This window comes from Symphalangus syndactylus, chromosome 9, assembly GCF_028878055.3.
Source record: "Symphalangus syndactylus isolate Jambi chromosome 9, NHGRI_mSymSyn1-v2.1_pri, whole genome shotgun sequence".
Taxonomy (NCBI): domain Eukaryota; kingdom Metazoa; phylum Chordata; class Mammalia; order Primates; family Hylobatidae; genus Symphalangus; species Symphalangus syndactylus.
Window position 1 is genome coordinate 33,366,903 of NC_072431.2, and position 23,663 is coordinate 33,390,565.

Consider the following 23,663-nt stretch of genomic DNA (forward strand, 5'->3'; position numbering starts at 1 on the left):
GAACCTGGGCTGCCATTGTGAAAAGAGAAAGCAAGGCCACATGGTTACAAGGTCAAGCTCCCAAGAACCTAACTGACCAGTTTGCTGGGCCGTCTTCATCAGCAGGCTTATGGGGTCCTAGGCACATGTTTTATCCTAAGATACCCCTCTTTATGGCAGAACAATGCAGAAAGACACACAAAACACACCAGATTTACTATAGCTCAAGATCAGCCTCAGAATTCTTTTTTTGTGGTAATTAAAACTTTACAAGAGAGATAAACAGTGACTTTTACCACTCATTAAACCAGTTTGCACAGAGAGAGGCCAGAGTCTGAGTGTTAAGAAATTCTTACCCTTTTGCCATCATGCCAGGCTTCTGGATTCCCTTTCCCTTAGCAGCCCTAGTGACTCTGCTTGCCACACTGTAGCCCTGGGGCCAAGCCACATCATAAAGGAAAATCATCTTTTTTTGTTTGTTTGTTTCATCAACCACAGGCAAAAAGCCTCTCAATTTTGCAAGTTGCTGCCCAAGGGGTTGCATGGGGTAACCCAATTAACATTTTTTGTTCTGGCCAGAGTAAAATACATGAGACAAAACACAGACATCAGCCACTCAGCATTGAACTGGCAAGGCTCAAACTTGCCCCTGGTGGGGCTGTGTCATGTTTAATCCATTTTTAACTGAGAGGGACTTTACTGAGGGGAGGGCCTCTAACCCTATCCCATCCTTTACTCAAGTAAAATGTACCCCATTACTTATCCAAAGTCAGCCAATTGGTGCTGCAGTCTTTTTCCTTTGTATTGGGATAGTAACTAAGCTGAAAGATTAGCAGATTTAATTTTTCATTTTTAAATGCACTTCCATGCATTGTTGCTTATTCAGAACATTCCACAGTAAGTTACCTTTAGTAAGAGTTAGCCATTTCTGTAAGACTCCACTGCTTTCTGTACCTAATGTATAAGCATGAAGGAACTCAGTTTTTCAGAAATTAAGGATCTCATTTTCACCTAAAATATTGGCTTTCCTCTCAGGTTCCCTTGATTAACTTAGCCAATAATTTTTTTCCTACCTACGTGCACAAGAAAAATGAAACAAAGAGGTAGAACACAAAAATCCCCACAAATTTTTAAAAACCAAATTTTACACCCCTACAATATTATCATTTGCTACCAGTTTCTTTCTGACCTAGTCAGATGTAAGAGGCCTCTAACTGGATCCAGGCCAGTTAGTTACCAGATTAAATCCATTCCTGGACCCAGTCCAGTTTGTGTCACGACTTCCAAACCCAGTTTGGATCAGAAATTTGCTCAAAGAAACTCAGAGAGCTCAAAACACAAATCCACTGGACCTCCAAAATCTGAGAGAGAACTTAGCCACGATCTCCAGCCGCTCCAAGAGATCAGTGGATACAAGTGGGTCCTGCAGTTACCTTGCATGTTCACTCAGTGCTCCTGGGGGTAATTAGAAGCTCTTCTTCAGATCCCACTTCTGACACCATCTGTCAAAAGAAAAACTTCAGCCAAATTAAATTTTAAGGACTTTAATTGAGCAATGAATGATTCGCAAATTGGGCAGCTCCTAGAATCACAGCAGATTTAGAGAGACTCCAGGGGTGCCTTATGGTCAGACAAATTTATGGACAAAAAAAAAATAAAGTAACATATAGAAATCAGAAGTGAGGTACAGAAACGACTGGATTGGCTACAGCTCAGCATTTGCCTTATTTGAACACAGTTTGAACACTCAGCAGTGTATGACTGGTTGAAGTATGGCTGCTGAGATTGAGCTTGGTACAGGTGCATACTCCTAAGTTAGGTTTTCAGTCTTGTCTACTTATTAAGTTAGGTTGCAGTTCATCCACAAGGACTCAAATATAGAAGTATGGAGTCTTTCTCAGGCCGTATTTACTTTGCTTTAACAGCGCAAACGAATGGGATTATTGCTTAGAGACAAACGTTTGTAGAAACTTTCCAAAACAGGAATAATTCTTCTTTCAGAGAGTCTCAATTTGGGGTTCTTAGTGTCTTAGAATCCTCTAAATTGTATGCAAACTTTTGTGAGCTTGTGTCTGGGGAGAGGGCCTTGAGGATATTTACCAAATACAGTGTACTAGACATTGTGTTGGGCACTTATATCACAAAGATTCATTTTTCCATTTATTCATGTATTCAACACAGATTGATTCCATCTGTATCAGGCACTGGGAACATAGTAGTGAACAAAACAGTTCCTGTATTCGTTGGAGCTCATTTTCTGGGTATGTGGAGTTGGTAAAGGGCCACATCCAAAAATAATGTATCAATATATAGCACATCAGGTGGTGATAAGTGCTATCAGAAAGAAAAATTCTGGGTAACGAGAGAGTGAGGGGATGATGGGGGTGTTAGTAGGGTAGCCACGGACATTTGATCAGAAACTGAAAGAAAGGGAGGGAGGCAGTCATGGAGTTGTGGAGGAAGAACATTTCTGGGAGAGGGAATGGCAGGTACAGAGGTTCTGGGTGAGCCCCTGCCAGGAATGCTCCAGGGTCAGCATGGAGGCTGTGTGGCTGGAGCAGGAGCAGCAAGGGAGAGAGTGGTGAGGGATAAGAGGAGAGAAGGAGTGGGAGGCCTGATCAGATGGGTTTGGTAGACCATTGTAGAGACCATGGCTTTACTCTGAGCTGGAAGGCCAACAGAGGGTTTTGAATAGATAAGTAACATGGTCTGCCTACATGTTAGAAGTCTCCCCTGCCCTCTGGGTGAAGGCTAGGCCATTGAGGGACTAGGGTGGAAGCAGTGAGACCACAGGCTACTGGACGAGTCTAGTGGCAAGTTGGTGGTAGCCTCACTTGGGGAGCAGCAGCGGAGGTGGTGAGAAGTCATCAGTTTCTGCATATGTGGATATATTTCAAAGATGAATGTTTTACAGAGATGAATAAGATTTTTTCTGGGTTTTCGGAGTTTGAATCTAGCGGGGAAGTCAGATCTGTGACAGATTATTTCAGTACACGATGATAAGAGTAGGGGTAGAGAGCTGGAGGAGAATGGAGTTATGGAACCTTTGCTGGGAGGATTCAGGGTAGGAAATGGCAAAAGATAAGCTGGAGTGGTTGGCCGAGGACTTTGGGGTCTCATTGACCATGTTAAAAATGTGGACTTTATCCCGAAGTTGATGGGAACAGTTAAATAGCATTGCTCAAGGAGGTAACACACTCCAATTCTCAGTCTAGGTTATCCAGTAACTGCTGAGTATGAGAAAGAGGGCTCGGAGGAGGTAAGACCGAAGGCAAGGAAACCAGATAAGATATTGCAGTTGTCCAGGGCAGAGAGGAATAATTTATTAACCACTTGCTATACATCAAGCATTATTCTAAGCACTTTATGTGTGTTAATTAATCCTCAAAACAAACCCTATCAGTGAGGCACCATTAATATCTTCATTTCACCAATGACCAATGCATGGCCACAAATCCAATGCATGGATTGTGACCAATCCATGATCACAAAGAGGAAGCTAAGTGAACTTCATTCAGGAAGGTCACACAGCTGTGAGCAGGAGGAGGATTTGAACCCTGGCACTGTGCTACAGTGCATCCCATGAAGATAAGAGCCTAGAGATTTAGGGAAAATAATGGGGTGAATCTTTTATTTTGTCCCAAACTGAGTAAGTTTTCTGTATGTGTGGCTGTATTTCAAAGAAATCTCATTAAAATAAAATTTTAATTTTATATTAGTGTTCTAGCAGTATCCATAAGAAACCTACCCTCGTACCATCTCCTTTTCTCCTTACTTAGAGCTTGGATTGTCTCTTTCTTTGCAATCTCATGCTGCCTTTCTGCATCAATCTATTCAGGGTGTCTCTTTGGATAAAACAATATTTCGAAGTCATCACCTTGTCAGGTAACCCAAGACCATGCTTTTGTCTAATGTTAGAAATTTCTTACTATTGGAAGTAGTACATTAGACTCCGTGTTCATTGGTTCTCTTTTCCCCATAGCTTGTGTTTGGAAACAGCTAGAATTAAGTGAATTAACTCACTGTTACCAGAACACGGGGTTGTTGTGAAATAAGCTGGTATCTCAGGAAAAAGTGTATCTTTTGACTAATTACTCAGAATATAGACGTAGACTGTAAATAGTCATATAACTTATTTTTCTAACTGTCAAAATGTGAATAATTTCTCAAATAACTTAAAACGGAACTAGGATTTAACCCAGCAATCCCATGACTTGGTGTGTATCCTAAAGAAAATAAATTGTTCTACCAAAAAGACACACGCATGCATATGTGCATCACAGCACTATCCACAATAGCAAAGATATCTAATCAACCCAGGTGCCTGTCGACAGTGGATTGGGTAAAGAAAATGTGGTACATATACAGCACGGAATACCACACAGCCATGAAACAGAACGAAATCTTGACATTTGCAGCGACATGGATGCAGCTGGAGGCCGTTATCCTCAGTGAATTAACACAGGGATAGAAAACCAAATACCGCATGCTCTGACTTGTGAGAGCTAAACATTGAGTACACATGGATACAAAGAAGGGCACAGACACCAGGGCCTACTTGAGGGGGGAAGAAGAGAGGGAGGCAAGGGTTGAAAAAGTATTGAGTACTATGCTCAGTACTTGGATAACAGGATCAGTCATACCCCAAACCTCAGCATCACACAGTACACCTAGGTAATAAGCCCGCATATGAACCCCTGAATCTGAAATAAAAGTTGAAATTGTATTTTAAAAAATGTGGAGAATTTGAATAGTGCAAGGAATGTATACAGAAAACAGTGTCTGGAGAATGCCTGACTTAGTTTGCCAAAAAAGTGTCGGCTCTGCTGCCTTGCCTCCAGTGGATTACCCCCAGGATGATCTTATTTCCTTCTCTGTTTAGATTCAGGGAAGTACTGAGCATCAGTGTCTTTTCTGTGTGGCTGTTAATGATATTATTACAGTTTCATAAAGAACAATACTTACCATACCTTAGGCCAAATGTTCTCCAAAACAAAAAAAAAGTAAATAGAAACTTCCAGCCCTGACAGGCATTCAAGCCTAAAGTATGATACAGAGAAACAAAAAAATAGAAAAAATATTAATTGTTCACGTAAAGATACCCTGTAGTGACAGGCAGGTGGGAGGAGTGTTGGTAAAGCCCTAGTGACAGGGCTTGAGGGCCACAGTCCCTGGGGGCCTCAGTGCATATTATTGGTGTCCCTGTTTGCCCAAATGACAGAGAAAGAGTGTGGGCTGGGAAGGGAGGGACTAGTTCAAAGAAGATAGCACAATGTCTGCAGCAGAAACCAAGCGGCATGAGTTTTATTTGGAAAAACCAAGAGGGATTTGAAATGAGTCAGTGGCTACTGAGCAAGCAGGGTTCAGAAGCCCCACATTTTCCAGAAACTCGAGGGTCTTACAACACAAAGGTCAGTGTTCTCAGCACAGGCTCAGGCAGCTCTAAAGCAACAGCCAGCCCTACCCAGCCCTTCCTTCTCAGCTCACGTTCCAGGTAAGGAGCGTTTTTATTTTTGAAATCCAGGTGCGCAGTCAGGAGATGGGAGGAAACAGTGACACCCATCTTTTTAATGATCATTGCTACTGGAAAAGAAATTAGCATCACCCTGAATTTTATGTGATGTCAGTTAAATGAAGGTGTTTTATAGCACTTTACAACAAATTAGAATCAACCAAATTGAAAATAAGCCTAGCAGCTGGGATAAGTAATCAGGTAAGTGGCCAGTTTTGCTATTTTTGCTTTGAGCTGAAGACAGAATTTGCATTTTTAATGTCCCAGAAGTGTGAGATTCACAATTGAGGAGCATGGTTTCTGGGATGATTGTTTAAGATGCAGGCAGCTCCATTTTGCCCTTCAGTCCCCAAGTTGCTTGACACATTGCCTGGAAATTGGCCCTTGTATATATACGTGTACACCGGAGAGAGGGTTGTGAATTAGTGTAGGCCAGAGCTCCGCTTTTGACTGAACATTAGAGAGCAAACTGGAAATAGATGACCCAGAACAAGACAGTAAATCATCCACATTAACTGAGAAACTCTAATGAAAGGACTGAAATTTATACGAAGAATTTATGGCCACTCATGAAATCAGCCCAAATCAGAGGAACTATTAGAACACTTTTATGTATTTAAGAAAATGGGTACTGTGTTCATTTGCCATAATTTGCATATAGTCAGAATGCCCTGACATGAATACTGGCTTTCGTGGACAGGATTTTACAGCAGAACTTTGCACTCCATGAGCCAATGTTTCTTGCATAAATGACTTGATGATTTTAGTGTCTAAAATATGTTCAGAAAACTGTTGAAAGGCCACAGGAAGCTTTGCGATGATAACTATTTTGGAATTGGTGCCCTGGGGTGTACCTGATATGTGTGTGCTTGCTTATGTGGGCAAAAGAAAGAGGAGAAAAAGAGGAGGCGGATGGGAGGAGTGTTGGTAAAAATGAAACTGCAGATCACTCAGAATGGAAGTATTAAAAGGGCAACAAATGAAGATAAAATGATGCTTGCAATTATGGTTTATAAAGAGAAATAGGCCATATTGAGTACATAATTTTTCTTTTTTCTCCTCTGCAGCTGATGGATTAAATGAAATAAACTAATCTGCAGAAAATCCATGTATCTAGGTTGTTGTCAGTTGACCTTAGAGAAAATTAAGATTTGCACAGATTTCTTTCTATTTTCTACTTAAAAATTTTCTACTTGAAACACTTTTCTCAAAATACTTACATGTGTACTATTTTATCTTAAATTTTTTTTTAAATTCAGGTAACTTTTCAATACCTAACTACTGAAGCAGCAGATAATTTTACTCATAAAAAAATAAAAATGACAAACAGGACATTCTCCCATAATTTCTTCAGCAGTAACTTCTCCTTCCCTAAGCAATAGCCCTTATTTGACTTTCGGGACTTTATACTTCAGGTGTGGATATGGAAAAAGTAAGTTTTAAGTTTCCATCATCATTACCTTTTGATAATTCTGTTCATTAGCAGTACCCTGAGCCAGTGGAGTAAGCAGGAAAAGCTGGCTTCTCTACTGGGGTATCAGATAGATCATTACACCGTGGAGAACAAGGACAGATCTCCAATGAATCCAGCTAATACTGAAAACATATCTGCAGCACTGAGCTCCAAACTGACAGCCTCTAGTCTAATGCTTGACCCTGTTCAGCGAACTTGGGTATTATTCAAGGTGGCACTTCCCTGGTTTGACAGATCATTGTGCTCTGAAAGCCTTAAAACATGCGCTTGAGTTGTACAGGTTATCCACTGTATTTTGTTGCCTTGATAAAAATGGGTTCAGAGAATTGAGTGAATTTATAGGACAGGGGTTCAAATGTGCTGTGACCTTCTGTTTCCGGAGAAAGGTTTTGTTTTGTTTTTTTCTCTCCCCACTACCTCTCCTCTTTGTTTTGTACTGCCCTCTCCTGGCTAATAAATTTCTTAGTAATGAATATTTAGAGAAGCCAAGTGGCAGAAACACTGGGGGCTGCTATCATTTCTACTTTCCATTAGAAAGTAATTTCAGATTTTATTATAAGAAATGCAGAGTTGACATATAGTGATTAATTCAGATGTACATAGATACAAGATTGCTGAAATGATATCAATTGTTGTAGAAAATATCTGTATGAGAGTAATTTGGTCATTTATATGGACTTTGCAATGTTTATGAAAAATGATTTTGCAGTTTATTGCATCATTAGTCAAATTTTCTGAGTCATTGATGTGAAAATCCAGTGTTATTGGAAATAACTTGGACACTTTCTCTCTATGTTTGTATTTTACAGTGGCTGCTAATTTACAGAAGATTGTAGATGATCCCAAAGCTTTAAAAACATTGACATTTAAGTTGGTAAGTGGAAAGTTATGGAAAGAAGGAGGTAATATTTTGCCATGCTGTGCCAGCAGGGAATAATAATGTAGTTTAATAACCTACTCTGTAATTTTGCTGTTGTTGTTTTCTTTTAGAATCAGTTTTTGCATTTGGAAACATTTGACTCTGCAACATTAGGGAACATTTTCTGATTGTGACTGGAAATTTCCTCTTCTATGAGCATAGCTTTTTCTTTTATCATCACGCCTTTGACTAAGAGTGGCCATTTGAGAATCTTGAAGCCTAGATCATTTTGCTTGTGGTTTGTATTGCAACTTGACCATGAAGACAAAATTACACTGAATTCAAAGCAACACTCTTAATAAAGCTTTCCTAAGACAAAAGCCAAGTGGTTCTAACTTTTAAAAATAGAGGCTGATTGTTGTAGAAATGGTTTAGGTAATTGGAAGCAATTGTAGAACAACTCACCAAAGGCTGGTGAACAAAGACACAACAATTTACTTCCACATTTCAAATCACAGTAACAGATTTGTGTAGAAAGGAGATATTTCAACAGTTATTCTACACTAGTAGATTTTAAACTTAAGTACTAGGTGGCCACAGAGATACAGAGTACTGGACATTCTGGGGTCACTGTGAGACCAAGATGGTGGTGGTCAGAAATGGAGAGAAGTCCAGATAGTCAAAAGTGACCATTTTCCAAAAAATTTTAGCAAACAGTACATTAAGGTACATTTTAAAAATCGTAAGTTAATTTTATCAAAGGCTGGTCAGAATCCCAGAAGCAATTTTAGATCTAGATGACCAACACTTTGCTGTGCACAACATATATTGATGATCTTTTTTATATTTGTGAAATTAAACGGAAAATGTGGGTGACCAAAAATGCTAAATGATTAGTTACAGTAAATGTGAGCCTGGTGCTAATTAACTTCCTGGGTCTTGCTTCCCATCTAATTTTAGATAGCTAGGCTGTGTGATTAAAGAAAAACACAAAGATTTTCACAGAAAAGATATATCTGAAGGAATTCTTTTTGCTTTGATAAAAAAGTAACATTTTATTCAGATGTAGAGTGCTAGGTTAACAAATAGGAAAATCCCTCTTCTGGTTTGGGATGACACTGTCGCCTCTTAATGTGTGTGTGTGTGTGTGTGTGTGTGTTTTTTTTTATGAGAGTATATTGATGAGAAAATGGCATCCTGTGTCAGCATTTCAAGCCAATGTATGTCCCTTTATTCATTTTTTTAATACCGCCTTCAGAACATTTTCCTAATTTCTAATATGCAAACAGAGATAAGAGTCTGAAACTCTCATGCTGGACTTTTCTCATTTTATTATGAAAGAGGAACAGTAGCCCTGGCCCTTTCTTACTACCAAAGATTTTGTGAAAACGGCCGCTGTACAATCTCTAGGTAAACCATAAGAATAATGTAAAACTCTCCCTCATCTCCTAATCAGCTTATATGTTTCTTAAATTCTCTCTGGATTCTGTCCTCTTCCCTACATCTCCATTTCCTGCACCCAAGCAGGATTCTCTCATCTTCAGAAACTAATCTTCCTGCCACCAATTTGTCAGCTTTTGGCTCATTTTACCACCCTGTGGCCGTAGCCAGAGTAATCTGCCTACAATCCCAAAATGTAGTAGACACAGCGTCTCCACTGCCCTGTTGTAAACCGCACACCCAGGACTTGGCTAATGAAGCCCGGTCTGCCCCCACTCCTCCAGCTCTCCTGCTTTACCGTTGTCTCTGGTAGCAAGCCCATTTCACATCTCGGGAACCTCGGGATCTCTGGGGTTGATTTGCCCAGGATCCCACAGTGATCACACAGATCCTGAGTCTGGAAGCTGCAGACTCACCCCTGGTCTAGCCTCAAAGCCCATGCTCTCAACAGCCATTCATTCTTGGAGGCAGACCCCTGCAGCCTTAGGGTTGTACAGTTTTCTGTCATTTTGTAGATTCCTCATTTTGGGTGACTGGGTACATTTACACTGCCTGGGACTGAATCTACATTGGCTGAGACTGAATCTCCTTTGTACCTTCAGCAGATTGAGTAATAGTGGCCTGTCAGGCACAGCAGAGTTTTGGAAACAAGTCCATGTATGTTTTCCTTCCCATTACAGCTTGAAAATGTAGTAGTGTGGTGTTCACAGTAAATGGAAATTGATGGCTTATTCTCCCCAAAGATAGTTAAAGATGTTAAAGAAAACCAAACTCAGGAGGGACCTTATTTCTGTCACTTAACTTTCTGTTCAGCCCTTATTAAGCCCCAGGAGGGTTTCTTTGTTGCTATCAGCTGCCAGCCGGTTTGAGATCCACTTGACAGAGCTAATTTGAACTGGTTTTTGGCCTGATCTTGTGTAGGACGCTAACATCCCGATAAACTGCAGAGATTCAAATGTATTTACCTTCATTCATCAACTTGATTATTTTATTCAGGAATAAAAGATCAAAGTATTTCAGCAGCGTTTTTCCTCGTAAGCTGCTGCCGCGCATGGTCCCTTTATCTCTCAGCTGTTTATCATTATTTTAATCTCAGTGCCTTTCATTACTTTGTAAAGGAAAACGTCAGGGGCCTGAAAATTGTCTAAAGAACAGCAGTGTCATGATACTGTGGTTCTTTACCTCCCTGCACAGTGGTTTCACTCAGGGGAGCACTGGGACACTTTAAAAAATTAAATGCCTGAGGCCGCAGGGGTCTGCCTCCAGGAATGAATGGTTGTTGAGAGCATGGGCTTTGAGTCTAGACCAGGGGTGAGTCTGCAGTTTCCACTGTGTGATCCTGGGCAAATTAACCCTAGAGAGCCTCGGGTTCCCAAGATGTGAAATAGGTCCTGTTGTAGGACCTAATGTCTGGGTCCTACAACAGATATTCTGATTTAATTGCTCTTGGTGCAACCTGGGCTTTGGGAATATTAAAAGGACTTCGTGGTGGTTCCAGTGTTCAGCAAACCCTGAGAAGCATTCCACAGGGAAGATAATAAGTAGGATTTCCATTGTTGGTATGGCCAGGGGCTGGGAGGTCAGATTCTTCTCTTCCCTTTTAACAAAGTGGTTCAGGCATAGAGGGCATTTCAGCTCAACTATTATGTGCTTTGAGTTTGATGTATTAGTAGTGTTTTATTGTTGTAAGCCTTGAGACAGGTCTTTATTTCTTTATTTTTAAGCCATTTTTGAATGGACTACTTGGCAGTTTTGTAAGTAGGTGAATCTTCCAGCTTTCAATGTGGAATTTTTGAAATGGCATTAGAAAAAACATGAAATAAGATACACTTAATTTCCCCTTGAAGATAGAATACAGATTTTGAGAACATGTAATTAACATCTAATTGGTACACATTAACAGAAGCATTATAGATTTTGGTTACTGAAGTTTAATAGCATTATATGTATTGCAGATAGAAATTTCATAAGCATTTTCACAGTGACTAAAGGGACTTATTTTTAGAGGTTCTTAGCTTCTGCATAATTGGAGGCTGTATGACTAAGGCAACATTTTGCCAAGTGCAGGTAAAGTCAAGCCTGAAATGGGGTAAAAACTACCTAAGAGTTTTAACCTTCTCCTTCTACTGAAGGGGTAGAAAAGTGAGACAAAGATCTTCAAGGAAACTTCCAGTTCCAGAAGGTCCACGTCTCTGTGCCTCCTAATCCCAGCCTGAAAGAGTGGCTGTCCACATGTGGCCCCCAGACTGACAGTGTCAGCTTCCCTTGGGAACTGGATTACAATGTAAATTCCAAGACCCCATCTCAGTACTAAGGAATGAGAATCTCTTGGGAGGTGGGACACAGGAATCCGTTTTAACAAGCCCTCCAGGTGATTCTGATGCAGGCTGAAGTTTGAGAACCAATGCTTTAAAGGAAACTTGTAGTTTCACACTGGGAAGCACTGGGATAGACCAGTGGTTCTCAGACTCTATGGGCGGGGGCGGGGGGGCACCTCAGACTCTCCTAGTGATTCCAAAGTGCACCCGCATTTGGGGTGGAGGCATTCCTTTTCAGTGACGCCAGGTAAGCATAACTTCACCTCCTACATGGGGTGCAGGCCACACCTGCTGTCATGGCAGGAGGGGTGAGGAGATGGGTGTTCAGGAATCAGAATACACCCTGAGTAAGAGCATGCATGATGTCATACACTGTCACACTAGGTCCCTGATAATGTATACGTTTTCCTTTGGTAGGGGAGGCAAACTGTTATCTCTGCCTTCTTAGGGTTTTTTGGCTGGGCCTGGAAGTAAACTGACATAAAACAGATTAACAGGAGAAAAGCATACATATTTATTTAATCTAAGTTTTACATGACATGAGAGGCCTCATAAAGAAATGAAGACCCAAAGAAGCTGTTAGAATATAGCACATATATTGAGTTGGACGAAGCAGTAAATGATGAAAGGGGGCAAGGCAGTGGGGGCTGGGACTAGGGTTCATTGTGGAGAAGTGACTAGGAACACGAGGATGAGTTTAACAAGGTTTGTTTGTGTAGATGTCTGTCAGGGGCTTCAGCTCCCCACCTCTGGTGATCAGAATAGCTTTCTTCTTCCAGGTGCAGGGAGGAAACCTTCCACATGGGAGTTTTAACTCCTGCTTTTAGGAAAGTCAGAGGGCCCTTCCTGCATCTGCTGCTGTTTTTTAAAGTGTCTTTAACGCAAAACAATGAAATAGAAGAGTGGCATATTTTGGGGTAGCATGTTCTGAACTTCTCCTTCACTTTGAAATTGAGGCTCACAAGGCGTGAGCCTGAAACTTCTGAGTTTCCCTGAGACCCTTCTAGGGGATCCTGGATGTCAAAACTCTTTGTGACTTGCCTTTTCCACTGTGTTGACGTTGGTGTAAAGCCATGGTGGGTAAAACTGGTCATGTCAGCACACATGCAGCGACATCAGACTGCACTAATAGTCACTGTGTTCCTCAGTGCCAGGCACTGTCACTCACTGTAAAAAAAGCAAAGCCAGTTTCACTTGAGAATTTTCCTAACAAGGCAGGAAACATTATTGACTTTATTGAATTTCAGCTACAAGACACATCTTTCGAGTGTTCAGTGTGAAGTGGGACTCCCTCCCTCATTATACGGGTGTACATTGACAGTCTCCAGGAAGAGCACTTGTGAGATTGTTTGGTTTGAGCTTACCTACATGTTTTTTCTTTCTTCATGAAACATCATTTTTACTTGAAAGAATAGCTGACAAATTGTGGTTATTCAGACTCGGATATTTGGCAGACATTTTTTTCAAATTGAAGAAAGTAAGACTGACACTGAAAAAAAAAAAAAAACTGATGGCCGGGCGCAGTGGCTCATGCCAGTAATCCCAGCACTTTGGGAGGCCGAGGCATGTGGATCACGAGGTCAGGAAATCGAGACCATCCTGGCTAACACGGTGAAACCTCATCTCTACTAAAAATACAAAAAAAAAAAAAAAAAAAGCTGGGCATGGTAGCAGGCACCTGTAGTCCCAGCTCCTCAGGAGGCTGAGGCAAGAGAATCGCTAGAACCTGGGAGGCGGAGGTTGCAGTGAGCCGATATCACACCACTGCACTCCAGCCTGGGTGACAGAGCAAGACTCTGTCTCAAAAAATATATAAATGAATAAATAAATAAATAAATAAGACAATATTTGTTGTTGATAATAAATTCAAGCTTTCAAGCAAAAATAGGATTTTGGAAAACTCGTATCGCTACTGTAAGCTTGACAGTAAGCCAGTACTTAAAGACTTTTCTGATGAGATTGGTGATGGGTGATATTAATGAATATAATTTGTTGACATTGTATAATGAATTGTTCATATTGTATAATGAAACATGTCAACATTTAGAAGATCTGCATAAGTCAGTGATGCTTAAAGTCATGCGTGAGTAAAAGATCCACTCAAAGTACAAGGTAGACCAATAGATTTTAAGGTAACAGGGTATGAAAACTTCAATACTGTGGTTTCAGAGTGTACATTGCAACTAACATTAAAGAAATTGCCACTTGGCAAGTTCTAGTGCAGTAGTAAATGATATCCACAACTATTTGGGAAAGCTATCAAAATACTCTTCCCTCTTTCATACATATTTGTATGAGGCTGGATTTTTTTTTTCATGTACTTCAGGGAAGACAGCATAAAACAGTAGATTGAATACAGAAGTAGGTATAAGAATCCAGCTGTCTTTTATTAAGCAACACATTAAAGAGGAAATGTAAAAGTCAGGCCACTCTTTGAGTTTTCTTGCAGTGGGTAGGGGAACTATGGTTATTTTCCATAAAGATTTTATTTATGTTTGTATGTAATGAGTTTATTATGGTTAAGTTTAATGAATTAGTAAAGGAATATTTTTAAAATGTTTTAGTTTTAAGATAGTATAATTAACTTATGTAAACCTGTTTTATGTTTTTAAAGGTACTGTTTGTATTATTACTTTAATATCTTGACATAATTTCAAATAATATGTTTAAAATACTTTTTAAATCTCTCAGTTTTAATTTCTAAGACAGTCAGTCTAACGAATATAACCCACATAAGCAGACACTTTTTGGAGTCCTCAATAATTCTTAAAGAGTATCAAGAGATCCTGAGACCCCAAAGTTTGAACATTGCTGTTTTGAAGGGTCATTGGTTCCTTTCTCTGAATTTCAGAGTCATTTGCATATCACCCTCATTTGTGCTTTGCAGGCTGAGAGAGCCCTGGACTCAGCAGTGAGAGCCCAGGTAGCAGAGGAAGGAGGGCTGAGCGCCTTGAAGCAAACACAGCCAAAGGTCCTGGCCAGGAGACAGACATTTCAGTGTAGCTATGGGAGGCACTGAGGACCCAGGGTGGGTAGGGACTTTGTGAAGACTCCTTCTGTGATGTTCTCACCGTAACCACTGGTTTATCACCTACTCTAGTAAGTTCTCATTTCCATTACTCTTCACAAGAAAGGATTTAATATTCTCATTTCTAGTCAGTTCAACCACTATTGGATATTGTAGTTTTATTCTAGTCATTTTAACCTCCTGATATTCACATTGCCAAATTTCTGATGAAGATTTGAAGTATATTGGTGTACTTCACATTTGGCAATCTGACCTTTTTGTCACCACCAGCAGCCGTAATTTGTCTTTGGATGTTTGTCAGTTGCCTGTTAATTACACAGATTGTCTGCCATTATTCAGTGGGTTGAGTAAATGATGTTAACAAGAGCTACACATGAGAGAAGGGATGATTTAGTAAGGTAGATAAAGAAACAATGATAACACAAGGAGAAAATGGATAGGGAAGGTGAATATTACAGTGTCAGTGTGACACCACCAGAAATACCTCAGCCAGAATGCCCTCTATGCCTGTACTACTTTGTTGAAAGTGATAAGGAGAAGAGCATTTCAGACCTCATTGCCCATGTCAACACAAACAATGACAGTTTTACTTCACTGAATATCTTTATCTGTCAAATGAAACCAGAGGTACCACTGGATAGGTACAAAGTAAATTCCTTTCTTTAAATACTGATTAATATTTTTATCCTTTAGGCTAGTGACTTTTTTACATAAGCATAACTACTTACATAGGATGTTATTTTAAAGATAATCATTTGAAAATATTCAAGGTACAAACATTATAGTTAGCTGCTTATTTAATAGAAAATGCTAGAGTTGATGCTGGTTTTCTGTACTGTCTTTTTGAACAGACAGTTCAAAAAACAGTACACTATGAACAGTACAGTTCAAAAAACGGTACAGTACATATTCTAAATGTGTACAAGCAGTGCTAAGCAGCTTAATTGTGGTGATTGGAAAGGGCACTTTTCCATGGGAAACTAATTGTTGTGACAATAATTTAGCAGGAATTAGGCTCTGAAAAGGGTGTTATGATCCTTTGGTAATTAATTGCCCATTCCCAGTCATTCATCATACTTTTTTCTCCCCTCCTTGTTGTTCTTATGTAATGTCCAATTCTGATTTATGTACCATAGGATGAGAGGCAGCTTAGAATGGTGATCTGAGGTGGGAGTGGAGAGAGAGAGAGAGAGAGTGTGTGAGTGTGTGCATGTGTGTCTAAAAGCAAGCAAGGGGGAGAGGTCACAAGGAAAATGAAATAACTTATGAATTAGGACCAGTGAGAGGTTTGAAGGGAAATGGCTTCTTCTTTTTTTTTTTTTTTTTTGAGATGGAGTCTCCCTCTGTCACCAGGCTGCAGTGCAGTGGCGCGATCTCGGCTCACTGCAACCTCTGCCTCCCGGGTTCAAGTGATTCCCCTGCCTCAGCCCTCAGCCTCCCGAGTAGCTGGCAGTGCAGTTGCGCGATCTCGGCTCGCTGCAACCTCTGCCTCCCGGGTTCAGGTGATTCCCCTGCCTCAGCCCTCAGCCTCCCGAGTAGCTGGCACTACAGGTGTGTGCCACCAAGCCTGGCTAATTTTTTGTATTTTAGTAGAGACAGGGTTTCACCATGTTGGCCAGGATGTTCTGGATCTCCTGACCTCATGATCCACCTGCCTCAGCCTCCCAAAGTACTGGGATTACAGGTGTGAGCCACCACACCTGGCCAGGGCAATGGCTTCTTTCCAATTCTTTCTGATTTTGAAGTAAGAAAAATAAAGTATTTGACACACCATAATTTTGGCCAATTTTAGGCAATTAATATGTCTGAAAATATTACAAACAAAATTCTTTTATAGAAAAGAATTGTTATAATACCTTTCCCTGTAAAACTTATTCACTGGTATTTATATAGCAGTTCTCTCTAATGAGCCCATCGCAGTACTTGGTGATGACTTTTTTCTGGCAAGTTTTATAGAAGAAATGAGTTTGGTAAAAACTAAATTACTCCTGAGTGACCTGTTAGATCTCTTCTGCTTATTTTCATGTTGTTTTCAGAATGATTACTAAGGTGACTTAGTTAGAAAGTATATTTAAAATAATTTTGTTTAGTTTTTGAAAAATTTGTTTGTGGTTTCTTAGCAGTGGTGTTTCACTGACTGTTCCAAAGCTTCCAGCCTGGGCGTGGTATTTTAATGGATAACAAATCCCTTCCCACCTCTGTTCTGTACTTCATAGCATGATGGCCACAGTGCTGACAACACTTAGCTTCCAGTAGTCATTCAAGAGAGTGGCTGGCATCTCTCTTCTGGAAGAAATGGGACACATGGTCCCATACCAACTGTGCCTTTGCTTAGATCTGCCATCATAGGAACAAGACTTTAACAACCAGCAGCAGCAGCAAACCAGCATTGAGGCTTTCTTTTTCCCTTTTCAGGCTTCTGGCTGTGATGGGTCGGAGATTCCTGATGAAGTGAAGCTGATTGGGTTTGCTCAGTTGAGTGTCAGCTGATGTATGTCCCTTGATGTCACCCTGATCTGTCATGTCCCACCCCCACCCCTACTCCCTTCAACCCTCCCTCTTTCTGCCCATTTCCTCCCACCCCCTCACTCCCATTTCCTAGCAAAATCAGAAGATTGTGAAGAGGCCGGCTTCAACAAAATGGGATAAAAAAATAATTTTTTAAAACTTAAAACACTCCGAGTTCTGCTTTATTCTCTAGCAATCCACAGTACAAGAACAAGCAAATGCCACAGCTGCACGACTGTTGCTAATTTTTCCAAAAGCTATTTAATATTCTTAGCAATCAATTTGGATATCCCTTAAGTGAAAAGAATCTGAAATACACTCAGGTGGTCTTATTTATTGGCAACAAAAGGAATTTTCTATCCAGAAGCCTATTTCTCCTTTCATTGTCGTTATTTCTGTTATAATACTTTAATTGTACATCTGACAATACTGCCTCTTTTATGTTGTATTTAGAAATTAATATACTTATAAAATTAAGATTTATTAGCCAAACTTGAATTCTAGTTTTAAAACTGACTGTGAATTTTATTTTTCATATATTTATGCATTACACACCTTAGCTATAAGAAAAAAAGGGTTTTGATTATATGCTTCTTGCAGTTTATCTCGTTATTTAAACAAAAAGTTTTGGGTCTATCTTTGGAGTATTTGTAACTTCTAAATTTTGAAATGACTGAATTAGGAATTTGGATGCTTATTCTTTTAGTCTGTTTGCCTAAAAACCAATTTACAATCTGACTGTCTCTTGGGAGAGGGAGGTGCCTTGCAAACTTTCACATTAAGAATGTGCCTGAGGCTGCTTTACTCTGGAATAGTCTCAGATCTAAAATTTCCTCTATATAAGGTGGCATATGTTAAGTTTTGCTTCATTGGACCGTTTAGAATGCTATGTAAAATGTTGCCTTTCTGTTAGATTGCTAACTATATACCCATCTCTGATTTGGCTCTCCTTAAGTGATAGGATTTGTTATTCTAAAGGTGATAAACTTGAAAATATCAGAATCTGAGTTTTACTTGAAATTTTGCAGAATACCCAGGTGGAGTGAAAATTGGAAGGGTTTTGTGCAATGACTAAAAGGTAAAATGCTGTTAAGGTTCAAGAATAAATACTTTCAACCCAAGTAGCCCTCTGCTTGACTGTATATTATGGAACTAGTAAACCTTAGGATTTTGAAAATTGGAGTCTAATCTTTCAGGGAGGTGAGCTCCCAGGATGGTACCATTGCTCTTTCCTAGCTAACCCTAGATATGGCAGCTCTTTAATGTACTTTAAAAAGCAAATATATGTTACTAAGGAAAAAAAGTTATTTATAATTGCCTTGTCATAATTGTTAAGGTGTTCTAGAGCCATTTGCATACAATTTAATGTAATTTCATTCCATTCTATTGTTTACACAACGATTACTCAAAGATGACTGCAAAGGTAAAAGGAAAATAAAAGTGTATTGCACAACGAGATTGTTTTGCATTGTTTCTTTCCTCCTTTAGATATCATCTGCATTATTGCAATGGCATTTAGCACTTTCATAAAATGCCTAGTAAGAGTTAACTAGTCAAAGTGCCCTAGAGGCAGAGTAAGGAGGCATCATGCATCCAGTACAGAGAATTCGGTTTGACAAGTAACTTAAATTAGCATGAGGAGAGAATGAAAGGCAAACATTTCTACTCCATGTAGACAGATGATCTTCGAATTAAAACCCCTATAGGGCTATAGGGGACAAGAGAGAATAATTCCTTCCAACCACTTCGTTCATTTTAATGCTGTTAGTCCCTGAGGCTCAGAGTGGTTGAATGACTTGTCCAAGGCCCTTTACAGGACTACTTGCAGAGCTAAACTCCCAGGATCCTCATTTCCTGACATTCAGAGCATGTTCTTTACACTCTTCTGCACAACTTGTGGGTGAAAAGACAAGACCCTCATCTTCTACTAAGAGGATAAAATGTACCTGAATAACTGGAGGACTTTGCAACATGGAGACTAATCAAAAATCTTTCAGAGGTGTGGACTCCCAGGGTGGTGCCATTGCTTTTTCCTAGCCAGCCCTACACATGGCAGCTCTTTAATGTACTTTAAAAAGCAAATTGGCCAGGTGTGGTGGCTCATGCCTGTAATCCCAGCACTTTGGGAGGCCGAGGCGGGCAGATCACGAGGTCAGGAGATGAAGAGCATCCTGGTTAACACGGTGAAACCCCGTCTCTACTAAAAAATACAAAAAATTAGCCGGGCGAGGTGGCGGGCGCCTGTAGTCCCAGCTACTCGGGAGGCTGAGGCAGGAGAATGGCGTGAACCCTGGGGGGCAGAGCCTGCAGTGAGCAGTGAGCAGCCTACAGTGAGGTCCCGCCACTGCACTCCAGCCTGGGTGACAGCAAGACTCCGTCTCAAAAAAAAAAAAAAGAAAGCAAATATATATTACTAAGGAAAAAAAGTTATTTATAACTGCCTTGTCATAATTGTTATATCATTTAATATCTGTATTTAAACGTGGTTATAAATATCATTTAATGTCTGTATTAAATTTCCACCCATATTTTCATATCCACCCTAATGGCATTTGAGGTAGTTTGCATACATTCATACAATAGGATAGAGATGTAAAAATGCATAAAGAAATTAGGATAAAGGGACAGTAAGAACTGGCTTACAAGATGAATGCAAGGATAAAGTTAGTACATAAAAATCACCACAAGGGCCTATATAATTGCTAGAATACACAGATGTGGACTAGAGCTTCCTACCCACCATACTACCTTAATTCCCATCTATGCAGAGCAATCTACAAATTCAGTATAATCATTATCAAAATTTTTAAATTGTATTACCCACAGAAATATGAAAAACAATCCTAACATTTGTATGGAACCACAAAAGACCCTGAATAGCCAAAGCAGTCTTGACAAAAAAGAACAAAACTGGAAGCACCACACTTCCTGATTTCAAATTACATTATAAAGTTATAGTAATCAAAACAGCATGGTATTGGTATAAAAACAGACCAGTAGAACAGAATAGAGTCCAGAAATAAACCCACACATGTATGGCAATTTTTGACATGTGTGCTAAAAATATACAATGGGAAAAGGACAGTCTCTTCAGCAAATTTTTTTGGGAAAACTGTATATCCACTTGCAAAACAATGAAATTGGACCCTTATCTTGCAACTTACACACAAATCAACTCAAAATAGATTAAAGACATTATAAGACATGAAACTCTAAAACTCCTAGAAGAAAACAGGAAGAAATCTCCTTGGCATTGGTCTTATCAATGACTTTTTTGGATATGACACCAAAAGCACAGGCAACAAAAGCAAAAATAAAGTGGGATTATATGACACTAAAAAGCTTCTGCACAGCAAAGGAAATAGTAGACAAAGTGCAAAAGCAATCTATGGACTTAGGAAATATTTGTAAACTGTATATCTGATAAGGGGTTAATATCCAAAATGTATAAAGAACTCATATAAAGAGCAAACAACAACAACATTAAAAATAGGCAAAGGACTTGAATAGGTATTTTACTAAAGAAGACATATAGATGGCCAATAAGCATAAGAAAATGTACTCAACATCATTAATCATCAGGGAAATGCAAATCAAAACCACAATGAGGTATCATCTCACACCTGAAGATAAGTGCTGGCAAGGATATGGAGAAAAGGGAGCACTTACATGCCTGTTGGGGGAACGTAAATTGGTACAGCCATATGGAATACAGTATGAAGATTCCTCAAACATTAAAAATAGAACGAACATATAATCCAGCACTCCCACTTCTGACTGTATAGCCAAAGGAAAAAAAATATCTTGAAGAGATATCTGCACTCTCATGTTCATTGCAGTATTATGCACAATAGCCAAGATAATGGAAACAACTGAAGTGTCCATGAATGTATGAATGGATAAAGAAATTGTTGTGTTGTTTTGTTTAGAGACAGAGTCTCGCTCTGTTGCCCAGGCTAGAGTGCAATGGCATGATCACAGCTCACTGCAGCCTTGACCTCTCAGGCTCAGGCAATACTCTCACCTCAGCCTCCTGAGTAGTTGGGACTACAGGTATGTGCCACCGGCCCAGCTGATTTTAAATTTTTTTTTTTTTTTTTTTTTAGAGACAAGTTTTCACTATGTTGCCCAGGCTGGTCTTTAACTCTTGGGCTCAAGCGATCCTCCCACCTCAGCCTCCCAAAGTGCTGAGCCTGGCCAATAAATTGTTTTATACACACACATACAATGGAATACTCTTCAGCCTTTAAAAAGAAGAAAATAACATCACTTGGAATGTCATGGATGAACTTGGAGGACATTATGCTAAGTGAAATAAGCAGATACAGAAGAAAAACTCTGCATGATCTCATATGTGGAATCTAAGAAAGTGGTAGTTATGAGGGGCAGGAGGGCAAGGAGAAATAGGGACGTGTTTATCAAAGGGTATGAAGTTTCAGTAATACAGGATGAATAAGTTCTAAAGATCAAATGTACAGCATGGGTACTATAGTTAATAATGTATACTTGAAATTTACTAAGAGAATATATTTTAATGTTCTCACCATATAGATAATGGTGACTGAAGAATATATAGGTTAATTAGCTTGACTGCAGTTCACTATATTAAAACATCCATTTGTACACCTTAAAAATAAGCAATTTTTATTTTAAAAAGTAAAGTTAGGAGAAACACTTTTTCTGGCATAAATTCTTAAAAATTCTAGGAAGTAGAAGTTATGTATTCAGAAATATTTAAATTCTCAAAACCTTCACACAATACATATACAGCAAGTTGTGGACAATTTCCTTTTATGGATCTTTCAATAGGGGCCTAGAGTTAAACTGTATGGTGAGAAATGCAGGTCAGCAAGGAGCTGAAGGAGCATGGTCCAAGGAGTGACTCTCTCTTTTGGTCTAGAAAGATACAATCATCAAAGCTAAAAGTTTAAAGGAATGAGTAGACTACATATCCTTCCAGCAATCCTCTGTGCCTGTTTTTCTTAATCAGGCTTTTGATTAAAGATGACATGCCACAATTCAATGTTGTAATTCTGTTCAACTTCCCTAAACACAGATATTTGGTGTTACTTATTTGGACAGATTCATATGCTTTGAGAAACTGGAGAGTTCACAACCTCTTAGTAAAATCAAGACACCCACATCTCATGCCTAAACATGTACAAAAGCTATTGTGCCTCCAGTGTGCCTATACTGTGGTCAACTCAAAAAGATGTAAAATAGAAGGAAGTTCTCATTTCATTTTACCTCCAATGTACAGGGTTGGTTTGTTTGTTTTTTGAAACAGAGTCTCACTCTGTCACCCAGGCTGGAGTGCAATGGCGCAATCTCAGCTCACTGCAACCTCCGCCTCCCGGGTCCAAGTGATTCTTCTGCCACAGCCTCCCGAGTAGCTGGGATTACAGGCACCCGCCACCACGCCAGGCTAATTTTTTAGTAGAGATGGGGTTTCACTATGTTGGCAGGCTAGTCAAGCTCCCGACCTTAGGTGATCTGCCCATCTCAGCCTCCCAAAGTGCTGGGATTACAGATGTGAGCCACCACTCCTGGCCTAACACCAATATGCAGTTCTTACATGAACAAAATGGTTTTCTGTATGTAAAAAACATTTAAAGAGACTTTGTTTTTTACATGTTAGAGAATTTTAGAGAGACTTTAAATGCTTTTAAAACATTAGAGAACTTTAAACCTATAAATCGTGTGGTGAAGAGTTCTTAAATTTTTTCCCCCAAAATTTCCCTCATAAAGCTGGAAAGTTACCTATATGTTATATATCTTATGTGCTGAAAAATATGGTAGATGACCGCCTCATCTCCATGACCATGAAAAAAAAAAATCTAGTACTATATGCAATGACCTTAGCATGGAAAAATTTCACATCAGGATTGCCATTCATTCATTTCAATATTGTACCTATGGTCTGTTTAGTATTAAGTAATATACCTTCCTGATGAACCCACCAAGTTGAACTAGTAAACAATCTACCATTAAGTAATTAAATTATTCATTCCATACAGAGATGATGAATATGAGTCAATAAACATCAGAGGACTTCTGCCTAAGTTAGCATTTGCAATTGATAATAAGTGATCTTAGGTCTTCTTTTATCTTGTAAGTATATTGGACAGGAGAAGCGGTTGCTTAGCAAGGCCTATTTAGTTCATCATAGAATCCTATCAGTATAAAATAGGATGTTTATCCATTCTTTACACAGAGGGTATGCTTCCAGCTCATCCCAAAATGGCTTTATATAATTAAGATTCAATTTAAATATACCCCTGTTTTTGTGTTCCACGCATTTATTGTCCAACTTGTTAGGAGATCCTAGCTATGAATTCTGATAGGTTTAAGTGGTGCACCAGGTGGGTGATATGTCAGGACCAGAAGGTTCTAAGCAGGAGGTATGTAATGCCTTCCAGGGTTCTAAGTTTCAAGAGATCTAATTACTAGGCCTAATAGCCATAAACAAACGGTTTTCAAATGACAATTTCCATTGTGTATTGGCATGAAATAAAAAATCAAGTGCTATGAGTTTGATTTTAAGA

General features: G+C 39.4%; 1 protein-coding gene across 3 annotated transcripts in view; it reads left to right on the forward strand.

Moving 5' to 3' along the window:
- STK39 (serine/threonine kinase 39) overlaps positions 1–18,574 on the forward strand; it is a 296,006-nt gene extending 277,432 nt beyond the window's left edge. For all 3 annotated transcript variants that reach the window (XM_055291899.2, XM_055291901.2, XM_055291900.2), the window contains 2 exons: positions 7,775–7,839; positions 17,026–18,574. In XM_055291899.2, the coding sequence (XP_055147874.1) occupies positions 7,775–7,839; positions 17,026–17,100 (140 nt within the window). In that variant the 3' untranslated portion in view covers positions 17,101–18,574. The remainder of the gene's footprint in view (positions 1–7,774; positions 7,840–17,025) is intronic.
- The last annotated feature ends 5,089 nt before the right edge of the window (positions 18,575–23,663 follow it).